Source organism: Symphalangus syndactylus, chromosome 4 (assembly GCF_028878055.3).
Source record: "Symphalangus syndactylus isolate Jambi chromosome 4, NHGRI_mSymSyn1-v2.1_pri, whole genome shotgun sequence".
Classification (NCBI taxonomy): domain Eukaryota; kingdom Metazoa; phylum Chordata; class Mammalia; order Primates; family Hylobatidae; genus Symphalangus; species Symphalangus syndactylus.
The window spans coordinates 52,851,329-52,876,258 of record NC_072426.2 but is presented as its reverse complement, the minus strand read 5'-3'; the positions used below and the strand labels follow the sequence as shown (position 1 = coordinate 52,876,258).

General features: G+C 36.6%; 2 protein-coding genes across 7 annotated transcripts in view; both read right to left on the bottom strand.

The window, feature by feature from the left end:
• The window catches only part of BBS7 (Bardet-Biedl syndrome 7), a 48,501-nt gene extending 33,061 nt beyond the window's left edge, over positions 1–15,440 (bottom strand). The window contains exons 1-6 of one of the 3 annotated variants that reach the window (XM_063637938.1): positions 15,215–15,440; positions 12,902–12,967; positions 8,191–8,253; positions 6,482–6,657; positions 3,975–4,161; positions 657–729 (exon numbers count right to left, since the gene is read on the bottom strand). In XM_063637938.1, coding sequence (XP_063494008.1) covers positions 657–729; positions 3,975–4,161; positions 6,482–6,657; positions 8,191–8,253; positions 12,902–12,967; positions 15,215–15,250 — 601 coding nt within the window. In that variant the 5' untranslated portion in view covers positions 15,251–15,440. The remainder of the gene's footprint in view (positions 1–656; positions 730–3,974; positions 4,162–6,481; positions 6,658–8,190; positions 8,254–12,901; positions 12,968–15,214) is intronic. The other 2 variants (XM_055274681.2, XM_063637939.1) reach the window with 2 other exon arrangements.
• A 3,557-nt stretch (positions 15,441–18,997) lies between these two features.
• Positions 18,998–24,930, bottom strand: part of TRPC3 (transient receptor potential cation channel subfamily C member 3) — a 78,184-nt gene continuing 72,251 nt past the window's right edge. For 2 of the 4 annotated variants that reach the window (XM_055274676.2, XM_055274678.2), the window contains one exon: positions 18,998–24,472. In XM_055274676.2, the coding sequence (XP_055130651.1) occupies positions 24,330–24,472 (143 nt within the window). In that variant the 3' untranslated portion in view covers positions 18,998–24,329. The remainder of the gene's footprint in view (positions 24,473–24,930) is intronic. The other 2 variants (XM_055274680.2, XM_055274677.2) reach the window with 1 other exon arrangement.

Genomic DNA, 24,930 nt, shown 5'->3' with positions numbered 1-24,930 from the left:
AAAGTCAACATATTATATTTATCCTACAATTAGTAACCTCTTTAAAATTAAAATATTGTTATGTAAAAATCTCATTTTAAAAAATACTACAAAAAGATATAAAACTTAATTTTTGAGAATTGTTATATATTCACACAATTTTATAGCTATAAGAGATAAGACGTTTCCCCATTATGTAATTTTAAGATGAAGAAACTAGGTTGGGTGCTGTGGCTCATGCCTGCAATCCCAGCACTTTGGGAGGCTGAGGTGAGAGGATCCCTTGAGACCAGGAGTTCCAGACTAACCTGGGCAACATGGCAAAACCCTGTCTCTATAAAAAATACCAAAAAGCTAGTCGGGCATGGTGGTGTGCGCCTGTAGTACTAGGGAGGCTGAGGTGGGAGGATCCCTTGAGCCTGGGAGGTAGAGGCTGTGGTGAGCTGAGATTGTACCACCACACTCCAGCCTGGGAGACAGAGTGGGACCCTGACCCCCAGCCCCCCAAAAAAGAAAAAAATGGAGAATTAAAAGTTCAATAACTCGTGCTGTTAGTTACTGGCAAGTTACCAGAAAGACAACTGTCTCAATTCTAGTTTATGTCCTTCCTACAATTTCCCATTTTCACTTAATATTAAAATACATAGTTGATGTGTGAAAAATAAAATCCTGATTACCGCCATTTCCATTGTGTAGTGCTAAGACAGTAGGGGGTCCAGGAACTTCAATTTCATACATCACGTCAGATCCCTGAAGGAGAAGTATTTAAAAACTGAAACAGAATACAAACTGAAAATAATAGAGGCATTCATGAATAACATCAATATTCAAATACAGTACTCTTAGTAACACCTAGAATAAAATTGCTTTAAGAATTAGGTTATGATACAACTTGCATTTGTTAGCAATTTTGCATATATCAACTGATTTGAAAACAAATGTAAAGACCAAGGAGAAAACATTTAAAATATTCTCTACCTTTAATACATTTTAAATACATTGTTTGCCTGAAAACTTGACACTGGCAGATTTTCCTATCAAGTCTCTAGGAACAAATTATTCCCTCTGTCCTCTCTAGGTTAACTGGAAGGCTTTAACTTGGAATACATCCAAATATTTTAACAGACACAAAGTTACTTCCTAAGGAAAATTTTGGCCTTGCCTTTGGGTATTCCCAAAATCTGCTCCAGTCAGAGGCTGAATGACCTGCTACTTAGATAAAAAAAACAAGTTAGGTCCTTACATATTTCTCAGTTTTTCAATTTTGCTACTTGTAATGCTTGTCATTTTGGGCACAGTATTTGTGATGCTGTCAAAGAATGAGTTAGAAGTACTTATACTCACATGGAAAAAATATCCATGATCTATAATTCAATGAAAACAAAATTTGTAAATGGGCCGGGTGTGGTGGCTTACGCCTGTAATCATAGCACTTCAGGAGACCAAGATGGGTGGATCATCAGGTCAGGAGTTCGAGACCAGCCTGACCAACATGGTGAAACCCTGTCTCTACTAAAAATACAAAATTAGCCAGGCGTGGTGGTGCACGCCTGTAATCCCAGCTACTCAGGAGGCTAAGGGAGGAGAATCGCTTGAACCCGGGAAGCAGAGGTGGCAGTGAGCCGAGATTGCACTACTACTCCAGTCTGGGGGACAGAGCAAGACTCCGTCTCAAAAAAAAAAAAGAAAACACAATTTGCAAAATTATAGTTAATATGGTATGACATTTTTGTTTTAATTTTTTTTTTTTTTTTTTTTTGAGATGGAATCTCGCTCTGTTGCCCAGGCTGAAATGCAATGTTGTGATCTCAGCTAGCTGCAACCTCCACCTTCCGGGTTTAAGTGATTCTCCTGTCTCAGCTGCCCGAGTAGCTGGATTACAGGTGCAGGCCACCATGCCTGGCTAAGTTTTGTATTTTTAGTAGAGACAAAGTTTTTGCCATGTTGGCCAGGCTGGTCTTGAACTCCTGACCTCAGGTGATCCATTGGCCTCAGCCTCCCACAGTGCTGGGATTACAGGCGTGAGCCACCATACCAGGCCTAAAAAAAGTTTAATGTTTATTTAGAAAACATAAGAAAGCCATATGCTTTAACTTTTTATTTTTTTTGAGCCAGGATCTGACTCTGTCATCCAGGCTGGGGTGCAGTGCAGTGGTGTGATCATAGCTTACTGCAGCCTCGACCTTCTGGGCTCAAATGATGTTTCCACCTCAGCTTTCTGAGTAGCTGGGACTACTGGCATGCACCACCATGCCCAGCTAAATTTTTTTTTAAGAGACAGGGGTCTCGCTACGTTGCCCAGGCTGGTCTTGAATTCCTGGAGTCAAGTGATCCTCCAACCTCGGCCTCCCAAAGTGCTGGCATAATAGGCCTGAGCCGCTGTGCTCAGCCTGCTTTATCTTTTATTTAAAATATCATATTAAAATTTACAGATATCTACATGTAACTATATAAACACAAAAGAATATACACAAAACTGTTAAAAAGAGGCAACCTCTGGAGTAATGGATTATTCACAGAGATAGATGGGGAGTGAGAAAAAAGTATGCAGTGCAGAGGGAAAGACTTCAACTTTATCTTCTACAGATCTTTAGTAATTATTTTAAAAATAATAAGCATATGGATCTCTTGTCAAAGCAGAATCCTAGAATTCAGTCAATTTCTAATTGAATGCTAAACAGCTCCTGTTAAAAGCCTTGTTCAAAACAATTCATATTTAAAAGCATAGGCTATGGGGGAAATTAATCATTCATAACTCTAAAATGAACCTTTTTCTTTTCTTTTTTCCTTTCTTTTTTCTTTTTTTGTTTTTGAGATGGAGTCTCCCTCTGTTGCCCAGGCTGGAGTGCAGTGGTGCAATTTCAGCTCACTGCAACCTCTGCCTCCTGGATTCGAGTGATTCTCATGCTTCAGCCTCCTGAGTAACTGGGATTACAGGGGTGTGCTACTGCACCCGGCTAATTTTGTATTTTTAGTAGAGACGGGGTTTCACCATGTTGGCCAGGCTGGTCTCAAACTCCTGGCCTCAAATGATCTTCCCATCTCAGCCTCCCAAAGTGCTGGAATTACAGGTTGAGCCACCATGCCTGGCCTAAAATGAACCTTTAATATTACTTTGTCCCTGGGGGGTAAAAACCTCATAGACTCACTGGATCTTTCCTTCTACAAAAGGGCTGATGCCAAGAAATGGCCATCTGACTATGGAATTCCAAAGACCGAGATAGCCTGTGGTGGCAGAGACTTCACAGCTCAACTTCTTCATCAACTGCACCAACTATTATCAGCCTGTTTCTGATCCAGTTCATCTACCTGTTACATGCCATTTACATTTAAACATTATTTTAAGCATCCTATAGAGTGTGTGTGTGTGCGTGTGTGTGTGTGTGTGCATGTATTTTATTGAAAGTCACTCTCAAGAAGATATAGTGGTAACTATTATTACTCATAACAATGACCTGAAGCAGTTGTTTTAGCCAATCGTGGTTTTTACCAGAAATACAAGGACATCAAAATGAATTTTCCCTCTATCACTCATTTACTTATCCAACAAATATTTACTGAGTGCTTATTCCATATACTTCCATAAACACTGGATAAACTCAAGTTATATAACATCCTCCCCCCAACCCAATTTCTTCCTTTAATTTTATTTTTTCGGGAAGAGAAAGGTGATGGAAGAAGAAAACAAAACAAAAAGGCAGGTAAAGGTTCTCTGTAGTCAAAGTACTCCATTCTGATAATAGCTCAGAAATTGTGTATGGTGAAGAAAAAATATCCTTTTTCTTCCAAATATGCTTCTCTAAAAACTTACAAAAGAACACATTTGACTCAAGTTAAAAAAATTAATATGTCAAATTATTTAAAAATTGTTTCCACATATTTATAAAAGCACTTAAAACAGTAACCACTACAGTTATTTATCTCAAGTACTTAATGTTCATCGATATTCTTTCACATAAATTATAAAAAATTAGAAAAATACAAATAACAGCAACCTGTAAAACTCTGAGCACTCTGTCCTGGCAGGCCAACACAGGTGTGATACGAGATAATCTTTCCACTGGAAGGCAGATGACATCATTGATTTTATCCCCAGAAAGGTAATAATGTTGGTCTTTGCAGTCACAATAATGGTTATAGATGTAACTTGCACTGAGAAAGAGGTCTGAGCCAGATATGTGCCTGAGAACATTAAAATAGTAATTTTTAAAAATAAGCACAGGTACTGAATTTTTTTCAGAGATAAAAACAAAAATGTATACAGTTTACTAACATTTTATTACAGACTTAGAGAACACAGTTTTTAAAACTTTCTCCTAGTTAATTCCTAGTCTTTTTGGTATAACACTGTTTTTGATTTTGAAAGCTGAAAATGAGGATGTTAAGGACTCGGGCTTCTCCGTAAAAACTGAGCTCAGAAAAATGGAAAACAAAGACAAGATAATGACAATTTAACTGTCTATATCCAAAGACAATTAATACATCAAAAAATGACTTCTTTGTGTACTACGTGCCAAGCACTATCTTAAGTGATTTTTATGTATTAGATCAATTAATCATCATAACTCTATAAAATAGGGACCATTATTATTCCTTTTTACAGGTGAAAAATAAAATGTTAAATAACTTGCCTAATGGCACCTAATTATTAAGTAGTAGATTAGACTGCAACTCAGTTTTTTGCTCGAGTTAGCTTTCTTACTACCACACTAAATTGCCTGAAAAAGTCTATTTTAAGTGACTCTACCTCAAACTAAATGATAAACAGCAGAAAAAAAAATGTTTCATTAGAACTTTATCTTGAAAAAAGAAATGAAAACAAGTTTATTTCAAATTACACTTAACAAAATTTAGTCAATAGTCATAACTATCTTCTAATTCTTTGAATTGAGTTTTCACTTGGGTGAGCTAAAATGTCTTGACAAAAATTATATTTAAGTGTGATATATTTTTCACTTCTAGGTTGTTATTACCATATTTATCATAAAGAGGGTAATTTTATTTGAATGTTTCATGTATTCCTCTACCTCCAAGTTCTATTTAAAATTTTTTATATTAAAATTATTCTCTGAAGAGCTTATCCAATAATAATCCTCCCTGATTTTCTCTTCTTCAGTTATTACGTGGCCTCACTTTGTGGCTCTGCATATGATTGAACAGTCCTCTTACTATTTTTATAAATTTCATGAAATTCTCTATGTTTTTCAAAATTTCAAATTCCATTTTGAAACCAATCTGTATTATATTTGCATTATATTGGCCAAAGTACTATTTAGCAATCACTATTGTTGACATGAGTGGGGATACATGGCAACATTAAGCAGGAAAGGATATGTGGCGACTAATGTTAAATGGTCAGTGTCCTTACTGAATATCTTCAAGTTATAACTTTTGTTTTCCTATAAAACCTTACAAATGTGGGGATTCAGACAATCAATTTTCAAAAATTGAGTAAAGAACTTTTCTATCCCATCTTTGCCACTCTAGTAAAAACATTTAAGAAACCACTTAAAGAGACCGTTACTGAGAAACTATCTTTCTCACACTACTATCCATATAACTGTCCGAATGTAGAGTTATGCTATTAACACATTACTTTCAGTATTTCACAATTATCACTGGCCATGTCTATATACAAGTGTATTTCAAAAGTGTTACTATTCTTGTTAAACCATTTGAAATTACATATTTCCACTTATCATTGTTTAATTGTTATCTAATTTCACCAAGCCAACGTTTTACATCCCAAACATCAGGAGATGTGCTGTGCATTATACAAAACTTTGGGCTGAATCAGTTGTTTCTAGCCTAAGAGTCTGGCTGATTATATAACTTAGCTGCACTAGATTCAAAGGAAGAACTTAAAAAATAAAAATAAAACCTACTCCTGGTTATTTTGATTTGGCAGGTATGAGGTGGGACAAGGAATTGTTTAAGTGGCCCAAGGGATTCTTCTAAGTAGCAAATTTAAGAAATAGTGAATTAGATTAATTTTAAAGCCCTTTTCAGCTCCCTGTGATTCAAAAACTAAAATCTGAATTGCAAAATCTCACATAGCAGGAAGCCATTTAGGGAGCTATATTTCACTTAGAGTCTTACCTGATATACCTGAAATTATACCCTATTGGTAATCACTAACTTTGACAGCCAGCCTTTTAACATAATGATGCTACCTGAAAACCAGAACTATCAAAAATAGCCAAGGAACATAAAGCTAAATATCTAGATTTATTTTCAATTTTTTCCATACCTTGATCATGAATCAAACTGAACCAAGTAGTCAAAAATGATTGTATAAATACTACAAAGTTCTTTAAAAAAATTTCAACAACCAATTTAATATTGATTGTAGGTCAAATTTAGTTCTGACTAATAAAATACCTTTAGTTAATTTTATTTTCCAGAAAGCCTATTAAGATATGATACTTAATCAGTTGCCTTACATCTATCCAAAATATTATAAATAAGTATGTAAAAATACAAAAGAGAACAATAGACATACATAGCTTTAATGCTTTCAGTGAGGTTTGTTTCAAAAGAGAAGAACTGTTTTCCTCTTTTTGTGAAGCCTCTAATCTCAGATGCTGCAGCAATAAAAATTTTCTCCTGAGGTGTGTTGAGAACCCCTCCCAGTTCCAGCCTTGCAATCTTTGGCCCCGGTAAAGTCTTGAACACTGCCTGAGAAAAATCATTCAGGAAAAAAGTACACAAATTACTCTATTGTGAGCATTTTTTCCTTTACAATAGAAAATGTCATGATGTTAAATTTGCAAAATATTATAGTTCCACTATATAGAAATAATTTTAGATAATAATCAATATACTTCAGTAGGTCTTCAGGTTTTTTGCTATACTTAACTTTTAAATATATATTCCCACACATATTTGAATGATGTCATTGAAATCTAAATCCTTGTAATTCAAAGTACAGTTCACTAAGCAGCAATGTTAGCATCACTAAATTTATTTAAAATGTAGATCAACTGAATGATAATCTGTATTTTAACAAGATTCCCCAGCTGGTTCCTATGCATATTGAAGTTTTAAAGGCATTGGCTTAACAATACTCCTACAAACAGGGAAGTCCATTTGGCAAATTCTTTATTGAGGTCTAATGAACATGTTTTTACACTTCAATCATCTTTCAAAACTAATCTTTCCTGGCTTCTTTACAATTTTTATAAATTTTAATAGTAAAGGACTATAGAATTTACTGAAAATGTGAATGTATGACTTAATACCTATAATCATATATCTATTTAACTGAAAACAATATTCATTTCATTAATTTTTTCATGGTTATTTTCCATTTTATTATTTGCACCAGCTTCTTCTCCTCCACTTCCTCCCTGTGACTTAATATACAGAGAATAAGGTATCTGGAAGAATATGAATAACGGAAACACTGAGTTTCTGGTAGTTCTTATTCTCTTCATCTTTTTGGAAATTCCATATAATATATAATGAATACCAGAATTCACATCTCAGACTCATCATTCTAAGTTTGTAATTATGATCTGTAAATATGATAATGTAATAGTAATCACTTCCTTGATTAGGTTAAATTAAGTGGCAAAGGTTGTGGGTTAGTTGCTTCCATGATTACATTATGCTACATAAGATTCTTTCTTAGCAGACTAGAGAAATTTCCTGCTGGCTTTGATGAATTAGATTACCACGTTGTGAGAAGGACTGTGAGAGAAACACAGAGCAAGAAATTGTAGAGACCTCAAGGAATTGAGAGCAGCCCCTGGTTTACAGATGTTAATAAAGTGGGGACCTCAGTCCTATAATAGCAAGGAATTGAATTCTGCAAACAACCACATGAGCTTGGAATAAGACCCCACACTCTAGAAAGGAACACAGCTGAGCTGACACCTAAATTGCAGCTGTGTGAAACCTTGAGCACAAATTCCTGTGCTACAGAAACTGTTAGATAATCAATGTGTGTTGTGTTAAGGCCCTAAATTTGAGGTAATATATTACACAGCATAGAAAAGTAACCCACGACCACAGGATGCCAAAGGTGCCTTACAACTAGCTAGCAAATGACTTTTGTGCTACCCGCAGACTCATACCTCACATAATTACTTACCTCAGAACCCATTTTCCATTGCCTGTATTTTAGGAAATTTTTAACCTAGTATTATTCAATAAATAGTGCATTCTCTTTTAGAAAACCATTTTTCCTCTTCACAAAGCTATACTTACTGCTGCTTCTCCTTTCTTCATGCCAAAGCACGTAACTACCCCATCGTGATCTCCAATAACCACCTGTAATAGATGGAAGAGAATCTAAAATTACTAGTATTAATATTATGACCTAATAATTATATACAGGGAAAGCAAGATTCTTAATTTATAAATATTGACTTAATAGAGATCAGAAAATCTGGGAAAGACACCCCCACAAAAAATAATCCTCAAAAGAACAAGAGCCAAAAGAGAAGGATATGGAGAGTCATTAGAAAAGTAATTGGCCATAGATTTTGTTCCTATAATGTTAATAGGACAACACAATATGTTTTGTTTTGCTTTTTTTCAACTTTTATTGTAGGTTCTGGGAGTCCACATGCAGGTTGTTACGAAGGTATACTGCCAGACAACAGAATTATGGACAGAAATGCCTACAAAGTAATTTTTTTTCCATAACTGGAGCATAAGAACAGTTTAACTTTTAAAACAGATTATCAAATAAAGTTGTGACTGACATATTTAATAATTTTAAACACCTTTTTTAAAAGAAAAATTTTAATGTATGAAAATGTACGCAAAATATTATAATGAATTATCATGTGCCCATCACCTAGTTTCAACAATTAACAACATGTAGACAATGAATTATTTTGAAATAAATATAGAGGAACATTTTAACACTTCTTGCTCAAAAGTAGATATCAAACAACCTTGGACCAGTTCCAGTCCGTGGCCTGCTGGGTACCAGGCCACACAGCAGGATGTGAGCAGTGGGAAAGTGATCATTTACAGACTGAGCTCCGCCTCCCGTCAGATCAGCAGCGTCATTAGATTCTTATGAGAATCTAACTAATGCCTGATGATCTGAGGTAGAACACAGTTTCATCCCAAAACAATCCCAGCCCCATTGGTGGAAAAACTGTCTTCCACGAAACTGATTCCTGGTGCTAAAAAACTTTGGGAGCTCTGGTTTAAGAAACTACTACTTATCAAGTTTAGGCATAGTATCAAACAGAAAGAGTCACAATCATCTGAAAAAGCTATTTAAATATCCCTCCTTATTTGCAACTATGTATCTGTGTAAGCTGGATTTTCTTCAAATATTTCAACCAAAACTACATAGCACAACAGATTGAATGCAGTAAACAAACATGAAAATGTATGTGTGTATGCTTACGCCAGACATTAAACAAGTTGCAAAAAGTATAACATAATGACACTATACTCACTAAATTCTTTTTTGTTTTTAAAAAGTTGTTTTTCATAAAGACATGTTATGTAAACATGTAATGAGTTAATTTTTTAAAAATAAAATAGTTAAAGCATTTCTTAGTTTTCATTTTAATATAGTAAGTATTGATACACACAACTTACATAAACAAATGTTCTTTGGGATCCTCAATCATTTAATTGTGTAAAGGGGTGCTGAGACCAAAAATTTTGAGAAGTGCTAATCTAGTCGACTTAATACAATAAATGACAATCAGAAGTCTGTTGGTTTATCTTTTTTATTTTACTCATTTATTTTTTAATTGACAACAATTGTACATATCCATGGGGTACATAGCAATGTTTCAATACATATAACATATACTGATCACACTGGGATAATTAGCATATCCATCATCTAAAATACTGATCATTTATCTGTGTTGGGATCAGTCGAAATCTTTTTAGCTATTTGAAACTATATATTGTTAACTATAGTCATCCTATAGTGGTATAGACTACTTGAGCTTATTCTTCCTATATAGCTATAATTTTATATCCTTTAATAAATATCTCCCTATCCCTCCCTTCCCTCTACCCTTTGCAGCCTCTAGTATTCTCTGTCCTACTTTTTACTTTAACGTGACCACCTTTTTTTAGCTTCCACATATTAATGAGAACATATGGTGTTCAACTTTCTGTTCCTGGCTTATTTCACTTAACATAATGTCCTCCAGTTCCATCCGTATTACTGCAAATGATAGGATCTCATTCTTCTCTCTCTCTTTTTTTTTTTTGAGACAGAGTTTTGCCCTTGTCAGCCAGGCTGGAGTGCAATGGCGCCATCTCAGCTCACTGCACCCTCTGCCTCCCGGGTTCAGGCAATTCTCCAGTGTCAGCCCCCCAAGTAGCTGGAATTATAGATGCCTGCCATCATGCCTGGCTAATTTTTGTATTTTTAGTACAGACGGGGTTTCACCATGTTGGCCAGGCTGGTCTCCAACTGCTGACATCAGGTGATCTGCCCGCCTCAGTCTCCCAAAGTGCTGGGATTACAGGCGTTGAGTCACCGTGCCTGGCCAGGATTTCATTATTTTTTATTGCTGAATAGTATTCCATTGTGTATATATACCACATTTTTTTATACATTCATCTGTTGTTAAACACCCAGGTTGATTCCATATCTTGGCTATTGTGAACAGTGCTGCAATAAAACATGCGGGTGCAGTTGTCTCTTTGATATAATGATTTCCTTTCCTTTGGGTAAATTCCCAGTAGTGGGGTTGCCAGATCATATGGTAGCCCTATTTGTAGTTTTTGAAAAAATCCTACATACTGTTCACTATAGTGGATGTACTATCCCACCAATGGCACAGAAGAGTTTCCTTTCTCCACATTCTTGCCAGTATTTGTTGTTTTTTGGTTTTTTGTTTTCTTGTCTTTTTGATAACAGCCATTCTAACTGGGGTAAGATGATACTTCATTGTGGTTTGATTTGCCATTTTCCTGATGATTAATGATGTTAAGTATTTTTTCATGTTTTTTTGGTCATTTGTATGTATTCTTTTGAGAAATGTTTAGATCATTTGCCCACTTTTTAATCAGATTGCTTGTTTGTTTGCTATTGGTATGTTTGAGTTCCTTGTATATTCTGGATATTAATTCATTGTTGGATGAGTAGTTTGCAAATATTTTAAATCCCATTCTATAGGTTGTCTTTTCACTCTTGTTTCCTTTCCTGTGTAGAAGCTTTTTGGTTTGATATGATCCCATTTGTTTATTTTTGCTTTTGTTGTTTGTGTTTTTGAGGTCTTATTCATTAAATATTTTCCCAGACCAAAGTCCTAAAGCATTAACATTTGGCTCTTTTTTTGTTTGTTTTTTGTTTTGTTTTGTTTTGTTTTCTTGAGATGGAGTCTTGCTCTCCCGAGTAGCTGGAATTACAGGTGCCTGCCACAACAAGCTAATTTTTTTGTATTTCTAGTAGAGATGGGGTTTCACCATGTTGGCCAGGCTGGTCTCGAACTCCTGACCTCAAGGATCCATTAGCCTTGGTCTCCCAAACTGCAGGGATTACAGGCATGAACTACCACACCTGGCCACATTTAGATCTTTGATCCATTTTGTGTTCATTTTTATATGGGGTGAGAGGTGAGAGTCTTGGTTTCATCCTTCTGCATATGAATATCCAGTTTTCCCAGCACCATTTATTGAAGAGGCTGTCCTTTCCCCAGGGGCTATTCTTGGCTCTTTTGTCAAAAATCAGTTGGTTGTAGATACGTGGATTAATTTCTGAGTTCTCTATTCTGTTTTATGTTCTCTGTGTCTCTGTATTTTTATGCCAGTATTATGCTGTTTTGGTTACTACAGCTTTGTAGTATATTTTGAGATCTGGTAGTGTAATGCCCCAGCTTTGTTCCTTTTACTTAGGATTGTTTTGGCCATTTGGGGTCTTTGTGGTTCCATACAAATTTTAAGATTTTTTTTCTCTTTCTGTGAAGAATGACATTGGTATTTCGATAGAGATTGCATTGAATCTATAGATTGCTTTGGGTGGTATTGTCATTTTTACAATATTAATTCTTCCAATCCATGAACATGGGATGTTTTTCCATTTGTTTGTATTCTCTTTAATTTCTTTCATCAGTGTTTTATAGTTTTGCTTATAGAGGTCTTTCATTTCCTTGGTTAATTTATTCCTAAGTATCTTATCTTTTATCTATTATAATTGGGATTGTGTTCTTGATTTCTTTTTCAGCTAGTTTGTTGTGTATAGAAACACTACTAATTTCTGTATATTAATTTTGTATCCTGCAACTTTACTGAATTCATTTGTCAGTTCTAAGAGTTTTTTGGTAGAGTCTTTAGGTTTTTTTATATATAGGATCGTGTCATCGGCAAACAGAGATAATTTGACTCTCCTTTCCAATCTGGATGCACTTTATTTCTTTTCTTGTATAATTGCTCTGGCTAGGACTTTTAGTACTATGTGTAATTGTTGATTCATCTTGCCAAAATGTTTATATATCAGGATAAAGTATTTTTTGCAGCTATTAAAATATTTGGCTAGTCTACTAAGAAACTATAATTGTTTTGTGGAAATCATAGGACCAATATTTCTTTAAACATAATCAATATTGTTAGTTAAGTACAAGGTTTAACATCAAAATATTTAATGACTTTAAAATATGAGAAAGTTTAAAGAGAACATTTTCTTGGTATCTTATTCTGCTTTATATTTCTTTTTTCATATACACATCTGATACACAGAAAAATGGAGTATGGTTTTTAAGTTTGCCTACACTATTTACTAATGGTATATAATAATTTTAATGTCCAAGAAAATTATTGTCTATAAATGTCCCTTGGTATTCCAATTTCTGTTCAAATTTTAAAAATTCATTTCTATTTTAACATTAGCATTTTTAAGAGAATAACCTAATAATAAAGAAGGAAATAGGAGCCTCTCCTCTGTCACTGCTAGGGAATAGTGGAGAAATCAGAATCTATACAGTACCTTTTGTGTAGCTCTGTGTCTTGAGGCAGGAATTAGCTTCATAGTCTTCTGAGATGTTACTCCCACCTAAAGAAAAACACCGGCTGCCTAGTGAATTTAATTTGAAGTTATTACAGAGATTAAAAGGATCAGCAGATTTAGGTTATAGTGAACCTTTTTGTTAAACTGAAATTAGTGATATAACTATTATCAGTAATTAACTTATTTTCTAATGAGATATGTCGTATTAGTCAGAATACATATAGGAAACAACCAAAATAGTAAAATTTATCCTATAAAGTTGTCAAGCCAAAAATAGTTGTGTAAGATGACTGGCAAGATGCTTTATTAAAAAATATCTCTAGAAGCCTTCTTTTCCAACTGCATACAGTTGTTCAGCAAAGTGATTCAAGAACTTTGGAAATAGATTATAGTTATTAAAAATGCAACAGAAGACCACATGCAGTGGCTCATGCCTGTAATCTCAGCCCTTTGGGAGGCTGAAGTGGGAGGATCACTTGAGCCCAGGTGTTCAACACCATCTAGGCAACACAGGGAGACTCTGTATCTACAAAAAATAAAAAATTAGCTAGGCATGGTGGTGCATGCCTGTAGGCCCAACTACTTGGAAGGCTGAGGCAGGAGGATAACTTGAGTCCAGGAATTTGAGGCTGTGGTGAGTCATGATCATGCCACTGTACTCCAGACTGGCTGCGTGACAGAACAAGACCCTGTCTCAAAAAAAAAAAAAAAAAAAAAAGCAACATAGAAGATTTCTGCTAAAATACCAAATATGATGATGGCCATAACATCCAATCTAACAGGTGAAGATTATTTTACAAAAAAAATACAGATGATGAAAGCAGCAGGGAACTGTCACTGCTGGTGTATAGTTAGGAGAAGACGATGGGACCAATGGGAGAGAAATTGGTGAAAACAACACATCATGATAAAACGTTCAGATAGTATAAATGACTTTATTCTGCATTCCAGAAAATTGTATTAAAGTCATCTGCTTAGACTTGCATTTCTGAAACATCAATCTAGCAAGTGATGTGAAGGATGGCTTGGAGGGAGATGAAGCTGGAGTTCAGGAGCCCAATTTGGGGTTATTTCAATTATTCAAGCAAGAGAAGATGAGAACCCAAATGAGGGTAATAGAGATGGAAGATATGGGACAGATTCAAGAGATATTTGGGAGTTAAAAGCAGCAAGATGTGGTGACCAGTTGGATATGGAAGTACATAGCATAAACCCCTGGAAAAATGACTGGGCAAACATTTGTACCATTAGCTAAAATGAGATGGCCTAAAAATATGATGAGGAATTGGGGTAGAGAGAATTTTAGGTCTGAAAAAATTTCTGAAAGGCAGTGTGGTGTAACAAAGAGACACCAATTTTGGAGTCCGAGACTTTGACTCAAATAGCAACTCCCTAATTTTTAGCTATGAAGCAAATTACTTGCCTTCTCTAACCCCTTAGATCCTCATTTTATAATATTGTCTACTTTGCAAATTCTTATGAGGATTAAATATGTTGGTAGGTATGCTAAATTCTTAGAATAAGCTAGATGCACATTAAACTGTTGTCATTGCTTTTTTTCCCCCTTTCGAGACAGTCTCGCTCTGTCGTCCCAGTTGGAGTGCAGTGGCATGATGTCAGCTCACTGCAGCCCCCGCCTCCCGAGTTCAAGCGATTCTCCTGCCTTAACCTCCCGAGTACCTGGGATTACAGGCGCCCGTCACCACGCCGGGCTAATTTTTGTATTTTTTGTAGAGACGAGGTTTAACCATGTAGGCCAGGCTGGTCTCCAACTGCTGACCTTAGGTGATCCGCCCGCCTCGGCCTCCCAAAGTGCTGGGATAACAGGCGTGAGCCACTGCCCCCGGCCCGGTTTTCATTGCTTTTACTATGGTCTGCCTGGTGCGGTCCAGCTCACAGTAAGAAACAAGTGCCTGGTGCTCTGGAGAAGGGTCCGGGTAGAGATGGAGATTGAGGATTAGAGGCCCTCAGGCAGCCACGGCTAGGGAGGAGGAGAAGGGCCCTGGGGGGAATCCGGGATCAGACCGTGTCAGCATTTTCGGAGCATCCTCAGGACCCGGGAGGAGCCAGTACCGTGGGGGATTGCGCCGCTTTTCCCCGGTCCCCTCGGACCGTCACAGACGAGAGGGAGCTGCCCAAAGGCGGGGTGCTGAGAGGTCGGCACCCAGCCCGGCTCCTTCGCCTCCGCACCAGCTCCTGGCGACCCAGACTTTCGTCAGTGGAAGGAAGGAATCCTCCCGGGGAGCTGGGCTTGTTTTCCAGCACGGCGCCCGCCCCATCCCTTGAGTTTACCTGTAGATAATCCATTCGGTTTAAAATCAGATCCATGATGACTACGGGGAGGGGCTAAGCAGCGCCGGACAAGAACAGGAGGGACAGAGGCTTCGGGCCCGCAGGCCTCCGACCCAGTCAGAAGGCCGCCCGCGCCCCCTCAAAAGCCAGCCCCAGCTACCGCGCCCAGGTCCTGGGCTGCACAGGCGGGGCGACAGGGCAGTAGCGTCCTGCGTGACGTCAGTACGCTGCTGCGAGGGGCTCCTGGACGAAGATGAAAGCCCGCCCCTTTCCCGAAGCACCGCCCACTGACAGCGTGTTCCAATCAGAGGCGGAGAGGAACCAAGGAGGCGAGGTCCGGGAGACCCAGATAGGGCGGTTTCCACAGAGACCCCAGACGCAGTTTTGGCTCCACCCTCACCGCGGCCTAGGGCTAATACTGGACTTCTTCCCTTATCGCTGTAGAAAAAACTAGAAACTAGTTAAGCCTGCTAGATTCTGGCCGATTTCACTCTGACATTGGAAAGGGTCCCACAAAGAATTAGGTTCCACCGTTATAGGTGCTAGCTTACAGTAGCAGTTCTCAGACTTTTGGCCTTAGGACTTCTTTACAAAACTCTTAAAAACCGTTGAGGACCACAAAGGCTTTTTGTGGGTTTTCTCTCATTTTTAATTTTTTTTTATTTCAATAGTTTTGGGTGTACAGGCAGGTTTTGGTTACGTGGATGAGCTCTTGAGTGGCGAATTCTGAGATTTTAGTGTACCCGTCACCCACCAGTGTACACTGTACCCAACATGTAGTATTTTATCCCTCATCCTGCTCCCAATCTCCTCTCTACCTGGAGTTCCCAGAATCCATTACATTACTCTGTATGTCTTTGCATCCTCATAACTGAACATGCAGTATTTGGTTTTCTATTCCTAAGTTACTTCACTTAGAATAATGGCCTCCAGCCCCATCCAAGTTGCTGCCAAAAGATATTATTTCATTCCTTTTTATGGCTGAGTAGTATTCAATGGTGTATATATACTACATTTTCTTTATCCACTCGTTAATCAATGGGCATTTAGGTTGGTCCCATATCTTTGCAATTGCGAATTATGCTGCTATAAACATGTGTGTATATGTGTCTTTTTCCTTTGGGTAGATACCCAGTAGTGGGATTGCTGGATTGAATGGTAGCTCCACCTTTATTTATTTATTTAAGGAAACTTTATACTGTTTTCCATAGTGGTGGTATTAATTTACATCCCCCAAGCAGTGCAAAAGTGTTCCCTTTTCACCATATCAACGCCAACATCTGTGTTCTAAATTTTTTTTTTTTTTTTTTGAGACAGAGTCTTGCTCTTGTCCCCCAGGCTGGAGTGCAATGGCACTATCTCAGCTCACTGCAACCTCCGGCTCCCGGGTTCAAGTGATTCTCCTGCCTCAGCCTCCCGAGTAGCTGGGATTACAGGTGCCCACCACCACGCCTGGCTAATTTTTGTATTTTTAGTAGAAACAGGGTTTTGCCATGTTGGCCAGGCTGGTCTCGAACTCCTGACCTCGTGATCCGCCCGCCTCATGGCCATTATTGCAGGAGTAAGATGGTATCTCACTGTGGTTTTAATTTGCATTTCCCTGGTGATTTGGTGATGTTGAGCATCTTTTCATGTTTGTTGGCTATTTGTATATCTTCTTTTGAAAAATGTCCTTTGCCCACTTTTTGATGTGATTGTTTTTTTCTAGCTGATTTGAGTTCCTTGTAGATTCTAGACACAAGTCCTTTATCAGATGCACAGTTCGAAAATATTTTCTTTTGCTCTATGGGCTGTTTACTGATTATTTCTTTTGCTGTGCAGAAGCTTTTTAATTAGGCCCCATTTATTTATTTTTGTTTTTGTTGCATTTGGCTAATGTCCAAAAGAGTTTTTCCAATGTTATCTTCCAAAATTTTTGTGGTTTCAGGTCTTAGATTTAAGTCTTTGATTCATCTTGAGTTGATTTTTGTATAAGGTGAGAGATGGGAATCCAGTTTCATTCTTCTACCTGTGGCTAAACTAGTTTACTAGTTTTCCCAGCACCATTTATTGAATAGGGTGCCCTTTTCCCACTTTATGTTTTTGTATGCTTTGTTGAAGATCAGTTGACTGTAAGTACTTGGCTTTATTTCTGGGTTCTCTATTCTGTTCCATTGGCCTATGTGTCTTTTTTTGTTTGTGGGTTTTTTTTTTTTTTTTTTTTTTTTACCGGTACCATACTGTTTTGGTAACTAGCCTTGCAGTATAATTTGAAGTCTGGTAACGTGATGCCTCCAGATTTATTCTTTTTGCTTATTATTGCTTTGGCTATTCAGGCTCTCTTTTGGTTCCATATGAATTTTAGAATTTTTTTTTTAGTTCTGTGAAAAATAGTAATGATATTTTGATGGGAATTGCACTGAATCTGTAGATTGCTTTGGAAAGTATAAAGACCATTTGTTTATTGAGTTACCTATTGATTTTTACCATATTAGACATTAGAACGGAAAACAATTAGTGTTTTTTTAAAAACCTATGACAAATATCTTAATGAAAAATATTTTCCAAAATAAAAAAATAAAATGAAATAACTGGTACTGTGCGCAAATCTATTTTCTGTCCATTTTAATAGTAGACAGGAGGAGCTTCAAATCTGCTACTGCATTCAATCTATTGTTATATGTTGTTTTTGTTCATGTATATGAAGAAAATTTGGTCCAAACTCAACAAGTAGTAGTTTTTTGAAAGGTTAGTTGCAATGTGAAATGTGACTTCGTTACACAACATCAAAAAATTCCATCTGTTAGTATCACCATGGATCTCATCAGTAAAGTCCCGAGTATGGGAGATCTGTCAAACTTAGATGGTGAATACATACTTTCCAAAATTCAAATTTGTGCTTGAAAGTTTGAAATTTACACATTGGCAACAAATGTCGATTGTTTTCCTTGAACTGACAGGTTCCATTCTTGAATTCACAAGAAAGTAAATGCCAAATATCTAAGTCTGAATAATCATAATTTGTGAGTAATTCCTTCAAATAAAAAGTGTCCCATGAAAAAAGCAGGAAGTTCAGCTAGCAGCTCAATCCCACAAGTGCTTTTCCTTGAGACAACTAATGTATTTCAGTATTCAGTAGAAGGATTTTATATGTATTTCCTATGTCATCACATAGAACATTTAAAAAGACATTCAAGAGTTAAATGACGGCTGAATCAGAAGAAAGAAGAAAAAAGATAATATTAACAATGTTGCTGCTTCGTAAAGAACATTTTTATATGAAATCGTTTTCGTTTCCTATCAGTGTATGTTATATAGAATATGGTGTCTACTAGTACAGTTTGGAGCCACAGCTACTTTCCTAATTTTTGTGGTTTTCCTTTTTTTTTTTTTTTTTTTTTTTTTTGTAGAGATGGAGTTTTGCCATGTTGCCCAGGCTGGTATTGAACTCCTGGGCTCGAGTGGTCTGCCCACCTCAGCCTCCCAAAGTTCTGGGATTACAGACATGAGCCACTGTGGTTTTCCAGGAAAAGAGTTAACAAATAATTGTGAAACAAAAAGAATTAAATCCCTGAGAAGAGGTGCTTCTTAAGAAGAGAAGTTATTTACTGCAGCAATATCTGAAAAAGTTTTCCCTATGTTCCAGACACTTATTTCTCTAAGGCTAAAATAATTCCACATTCAAATAGACAGTACATGAAGATGGGTTAGCTGTTCAGCAATTTGGGGGAAATATATATCAATTTAGATTCAAGAAAAAATACAAATAAATTTTAGAAGTCAACTGAAAAATAAAACCATAGAAGAGATAGAAGAAAATATAATTGTATAGCATTTTACAGAATTTTGGAGGTTGGAGGATATAGTATTAGTTTGCCAGGGCTGCCATAGCAAAGTACTACACACTGGGAGGCTTTTCAACAACAGAAATTTATTTTCACAGTCCTGGAGTCTAGAAGTCATACATCAAGGTGTCAGCAGGGAACGAAACCAATCTTCAGAGGCCTCTCCTCTTGGCTTGTAGATCGCCGTCTTCTCCCTGTGTCTTCACATGGTCCTCCCTCTATGTCTGTCTGTGTCTTATCTTGTCTTTTCATAAGCACACCAGTCATATTATCTCATTTTAAATTAATTACCTCTTTAAAGACCCTATCTCCAACTATAGTTATAGTCTGAGATACTGAAGGCGAGGACTTTAACACGAGTTTTGAGGGGACACAATTCAGCCCATAACAGAAGGAAACTGATCTCAAAATGAATAGAAGAAACCACAAAGGAAAAAAGCAGATATGGTGGTACATGCCTGTAGTCTCAGCTATTTGAAGGCTGAGGCTCAAGAAGATTGCTTGAGCCCAACAATCCAGCCTGGGCAAAATAGCAAGGCCCCATCTCTAAAAAACAAACAAACAAAAAACTAACTTAAAAAAAATGAAAAGTAAAGATAAACATTTCAATATGTCACAACAATGTTTAGATGAAAACAAAAATATAGGAGAAAAGAGTTAATATCTTAAAAAATAGTTCATACAAATTAATAATGAAGAAATACTATGGTTCTAATAAATAGGTAAAAAAAAAAAAACAGACAATGCTGGCAGCGCTTACTTTCCATTTAACAAGTGATGTTCACTGTTTAATTAATTGTGTAGAAGGAAAGTAAGAGTTTATTCTGGAGCTCAAATTTATTTTAAAACAGTGAAATGAGGCTATGATATAGCATCAAAACAATACAAAAAGTTTGCATAATATGATATTTGGAATTCTTTGATTTTGCGTCTAAAAATGCAATTTATTATTTTTAAAATACATACTATGTTTTGTTTCTAAATGATTAGTAAAGATTTCAAACTACTAGTTTTAAGTATTCCTCAAATAATTAATTAACAGGGTGAGGAATTTTTATTCACAATAAAGAAAATGTCAAGTTAAATTACCACTGTGTGTCCTCGTTTTAAAGATGTTTTAGGGTATCAGAGACATCTTGGTGGTCTTTATGAAACTCAACAGAAGATGGCTGCCTCTCAGATGTGACAAAGACCACTTTAGAGACAAATTTGCAGAATTGCCATGCACCTCAGTAATTTATAACCTTATGTTATGGTTCTAAAGCAACCATTACGAGGAAAAGTTAAACGACTCATGGCTAAAAATAAAAGCAATTTAAACTGCATTAAAGTTAAAACCATCAACACGCTAGTGGTGGTCAGCTGAGTGACTGAGTCATGAGTAAAAACATTAGTTTCCCCTAACACATGGTATAAATTTAGAAATTCTCAAACCCTTTTTTAAACTGAACAAAGTTTTAAATACCCATTTTAGATTTTTTTTTGTTGGGGGGAGGTGGTTCACTTTGTCTCCCAGGCTGCAGTGCAGTAGCATGAACCAGCTCACTGCAGCCTCAACTTCCTGGGCTCAAGTTATCCTCTCACCCCAGCCTCCTGAGTAGCTGGAACCACAGACACATGCCACCATGCCCAGCTAATTTTTTTTTTTTGTATTTTTTGTAGAGACAGTTTCACCATGTTGCCCTGCTGGTCTCGAACTCCTGAACTGAAGCCATCGACCTGCTTCAACCTCCCAAAGTGCTGCGATTACAGGTGTGCACCACTGTGCCCAGCCTGATTTTGGGAGGCTGAGGCAGGAGGATCACTTGAGGCCAAAAGTTCAAGACTAGCCTGGACAACATAGTGAGACCCGCCTCTAAAAATATATTTTAAAAACTTTATTTAAAAAATTTAAAAAGACACAGAAAGAAAGATTACCACCTTGGATGATGACATTAACCTGCTGAAACACCTCTAGGAGCTCCAGGGACTAGGAACCCCTGATGTAGCATAACCCTGTTTGCCTGAACTATTCATGAAGACCAGAGAAGTTGAACGGTTTGTCCCATACCACAATCATTAGTGTGACTTCAGTTCCCTTTAGACATTGTCCATAAGACAATTTATTTTCCCATTTACAAAAGCTGCTTTCACTTGGCTTGCACATTTGAAATATAAATATATTGACATATTGGGTAAGATAGTTATCCTACATTGCACCAAATTTGCTTTTAATAATCACAATATGTCATTTTCGTTTTTATTGTGCATAAACTCTGTAAAGATAACTGTGTACCATTTTTCAAAGTTTTCTCATTTCAAGTCTAAGAACCCAAACTTTTCAACAGATTGTGACTTCCATAAAGTCATGGGTGCTCTGTAAATTCAATACAGCAGGCACTTACAAAGTACCAAACTTTTCAAACAGTAAGTCTAAGAAGCAGTTTGAGTGTTGCTTTCTTTTCTTCATCTGTAACTGAGAAAAAAATAAGAATAGCAAAGAGGTAAAAAAATGAGAGCTGTCCCAAGGAAAAAAGAGTCCTGGGGCTTTGACAATCCTTTAATTAATGTTTTTTTCTATAAAGTTGTTTTTGGTCCTGTTTAAATGCTCCCTTCTCTGAGTTGCCCCAACAACTTCTTTGAGCTTTGTTTTCCCAACGGTACCTGTTAGAAGTGACTAGGGAAAAGACTTGCTGACCCAGAGCTATCTTTATCCTCAAGTGAAGGACTAATTCTGACAGCAATCCCCTCGCCTAATCCTCATCTCAACCGTATGCTACCACATTAATACCTTATGCCTTAGTGTGAGTTCCCTAAAAGCAAAACCTAACAAGATTTGGATGTGGTGACTCATTACGGGATGCTCTCTGGAGAAAGGAAAGGAAGGAAACTGGAAAAGGCAGAAGAAGAATCTAAACCAGGATTTCATCTCAGCTTGAATCTGGCATCACTCTAATCCTTTCAGGAGCTCTGGAGCATGAACTGCACCAAATAGTTGGCCCCACCTTGAGACAAGGGGCCAGCCTTTTGTGCCCCCACCCATCAGTCACTGGCCATGGGGAGGCGGAGGCATCACATCCCGAGCAAGGCTGCTTCTTTTTAGCTGAGGGCAATTCTCCAGGGGAAGCGATTAGCTAGGAACTGGACAGGAGAATCTGGGAGACGGGTGCACTGGTCCAGTAGAGGGCATCTGGGCAGGGCATCAAAAACATCAACCACACTCACTACACCTTGTCATCACACCTTCTTCTGAAACAACACCTTGAAATGAATAAGGAAAAAGATGAAATATTAAAACTATACCAGTTTATACATAGTAAATAAAGAAAAAAATGCCTGTTAGCTCTACAGTTTTGAGGGGCATGGACAAAAAAAAAAAAAGTCAGCTTTTTATCCACATGGTGTGGATACCATGAGGCTTATCTTCATACTTCTCTGATCTTCAGATTCCAAGGATCTTAGGCTGAATGTCCCCAGCTGAATCTGCCACTTTTTCATTCAGCATTTTTTCCAACCCCAAAGAAGAAAATTACAAAATATTCAGTTCCATAGCTATAAGCAAAAACTTTTCACACTTGGAATCCTGGACCATACTATAAAACTATCAGAAACATCTATTATAGAAACTTTGTATCTTTACTATCTTAACATACGGTAACATATAACAATAGAAAAATTCAATATTTTATTCAGTTCTGAGACACAACATAAAGTACATAAAGTTTGAAAAATGTTTAAGACAAATACTCTTAGCATGGCACAAAAGTTAATGAAATGTTCTACAATGGTAGCAAAACATTTATAAAGTTCCTTTCTTAACTCCCAAAAAGTAGAATTTAAGAAATAATCTTTAAAGAACTTTATGTAGTTCCATTTAATACTTATTTCTGTCTTCATGTCTAAAGAGCTTTTCCATGTGATAGCAATGATTTTAAAGTAGCATGTATTTAGTTGGTTTTAAGGACCTCTGAAAATCTTTGAGCTATGATCACAATTCGTATTCCTATAAGACTTGACAGCAACTGACTGAAGAGACTCAGGATGTTAAACATAACTCTGTGAGAGATTTAAATCTAGCTGGTTAAAAATACTTTGAGTGTTTTATAGTCTCTGAAGTGACTGGGGAACTTACTGGTCTGTATGCCTTTTCCCATTAAAGTCAAGAGGCATTGCGGATATTACCAGCATTCAGCTCAATTATGTAGTAAGGCATATGTAGATATATCACAATATATTTTATATAGAAAGTGAAATTGGAATCATTTGATAAGAAACAAAGATGTCAATCATTGTAAGCAATGATGGCAAGAAATGCCTCAAAAGGAACTGAAACACACCTGGGGATGCTTGGCCATGTCTTTCCAAGTACGCCCATAGTCATTGCTCTTTCCTATTTCTTCCCATGAGCAGACCCTCCAAAACTCAGCAGGTAGCTCACGGGTGAGATATGAAGTCAGCTGTTGATATCTCATTTAGCATTAAAGCAGCAGAGGCAGAAATTAGATGGTTATAACAAAATGACAACTCTGCATAACCCCCAACTTAAAGGAAAATCACATTACTGAAAAACAACAAACGTAAGTCTAAGAAAGCAAGCAGTCTATATTTTAGAAAAATCTTTAATGTGTTGTTTTAAATAATTCTATGAAACTTAAATATATAATGTAATTATATTTTTCATTAACCCATTTTATTGTTAAATTCTTCACTCAGGGCTCAATGGTTCTAGGATTATCAGTGACACCTAAAATTCTAAGAATGTCTTACCAAGTCATAGCTGGTTGTAAAATTTCTTCAGTTTCTATTAATAAAAAAAAAAGATCTCTTCAGAACTTGGACAAGGGAAGGTATGCTACATAGTGAGGACTTTTTATTTTTATTTTGTTGGCAGTTCAGTTCAGTTGATTTCAACATTTATTGAGCACCTACTATGTACCAGGCACTGTACTAGATGCTGGAGACACAAAGATGAATAAGACATGGTCCCTGTCCCCAAGGAACTGATAGTCTCTTGGAGGCAAACAGATAGTGCAAAGATGTGGAGTTTACTCTAAAATGAATAAAAATTTCAATAATATAGTAATATTGGGCTTTTCAACACAACGGTATGTCATTGTAATGTCAAGGCAGACAAATAAAATGCATTTTCATGTGATAAAACAATAAAACCATTAAGAGCTAACTTTTAAAGATTCACATGATAAAGGTAGTTAATACTAAAAATTTACATCATAGTTTTTCAAGTATTTCATACTTAGAAATATTATTGCCCACATTTGTGCTATAGTCAAAGCCAAAACCAGGTTGCTGCATCATTCACATCTCAGCATGCTGGGATTCAGTTTCTCACTAAGTTTATGAATTAGAATGGCTAATTCCTCAGTTGCTTGGCTCTTGTCTTCCAAAAGTTCATAACGAAGGCTGGAGATATCTTGCTTGATTTCTTTTAATTCACCTACAGTATTGATATTAAAAAAATTATTGGTAAGTTGCTCTTTGGATTTAGAAAAGAACAAAGAGTGAAATTCTTACAATATCAATGTATTTGCTTCATAACTTCTCCAAGGTAGCTACTTCAAAGTTTTTTCTTTAAAATATTTAAGAAACATCTGTCTTTAAAGGTATACTGACCTTTGAAAAAAGCTATAAAAATAGTCCAGCTACATGTTTTAATAGTAACACTCAGCTTAAAGTATTGTCCTTTTGTTGACCCATATTTTAACATAAGGTGATTCTCTGTTAACTCATCTATAGCCAAGATACCTCCTTTCTGACTACAAGGGAGTCCCTTTGTTTCTTTCAAGTGTAAAGGTTGACACCTGCATCAAATATCTCCCATTGCTAGGATCGAAGAGAATCCTAGAAAAACTAGATTTTACTAAAAATGAATCAATCTATCTGACAGGCAAATAA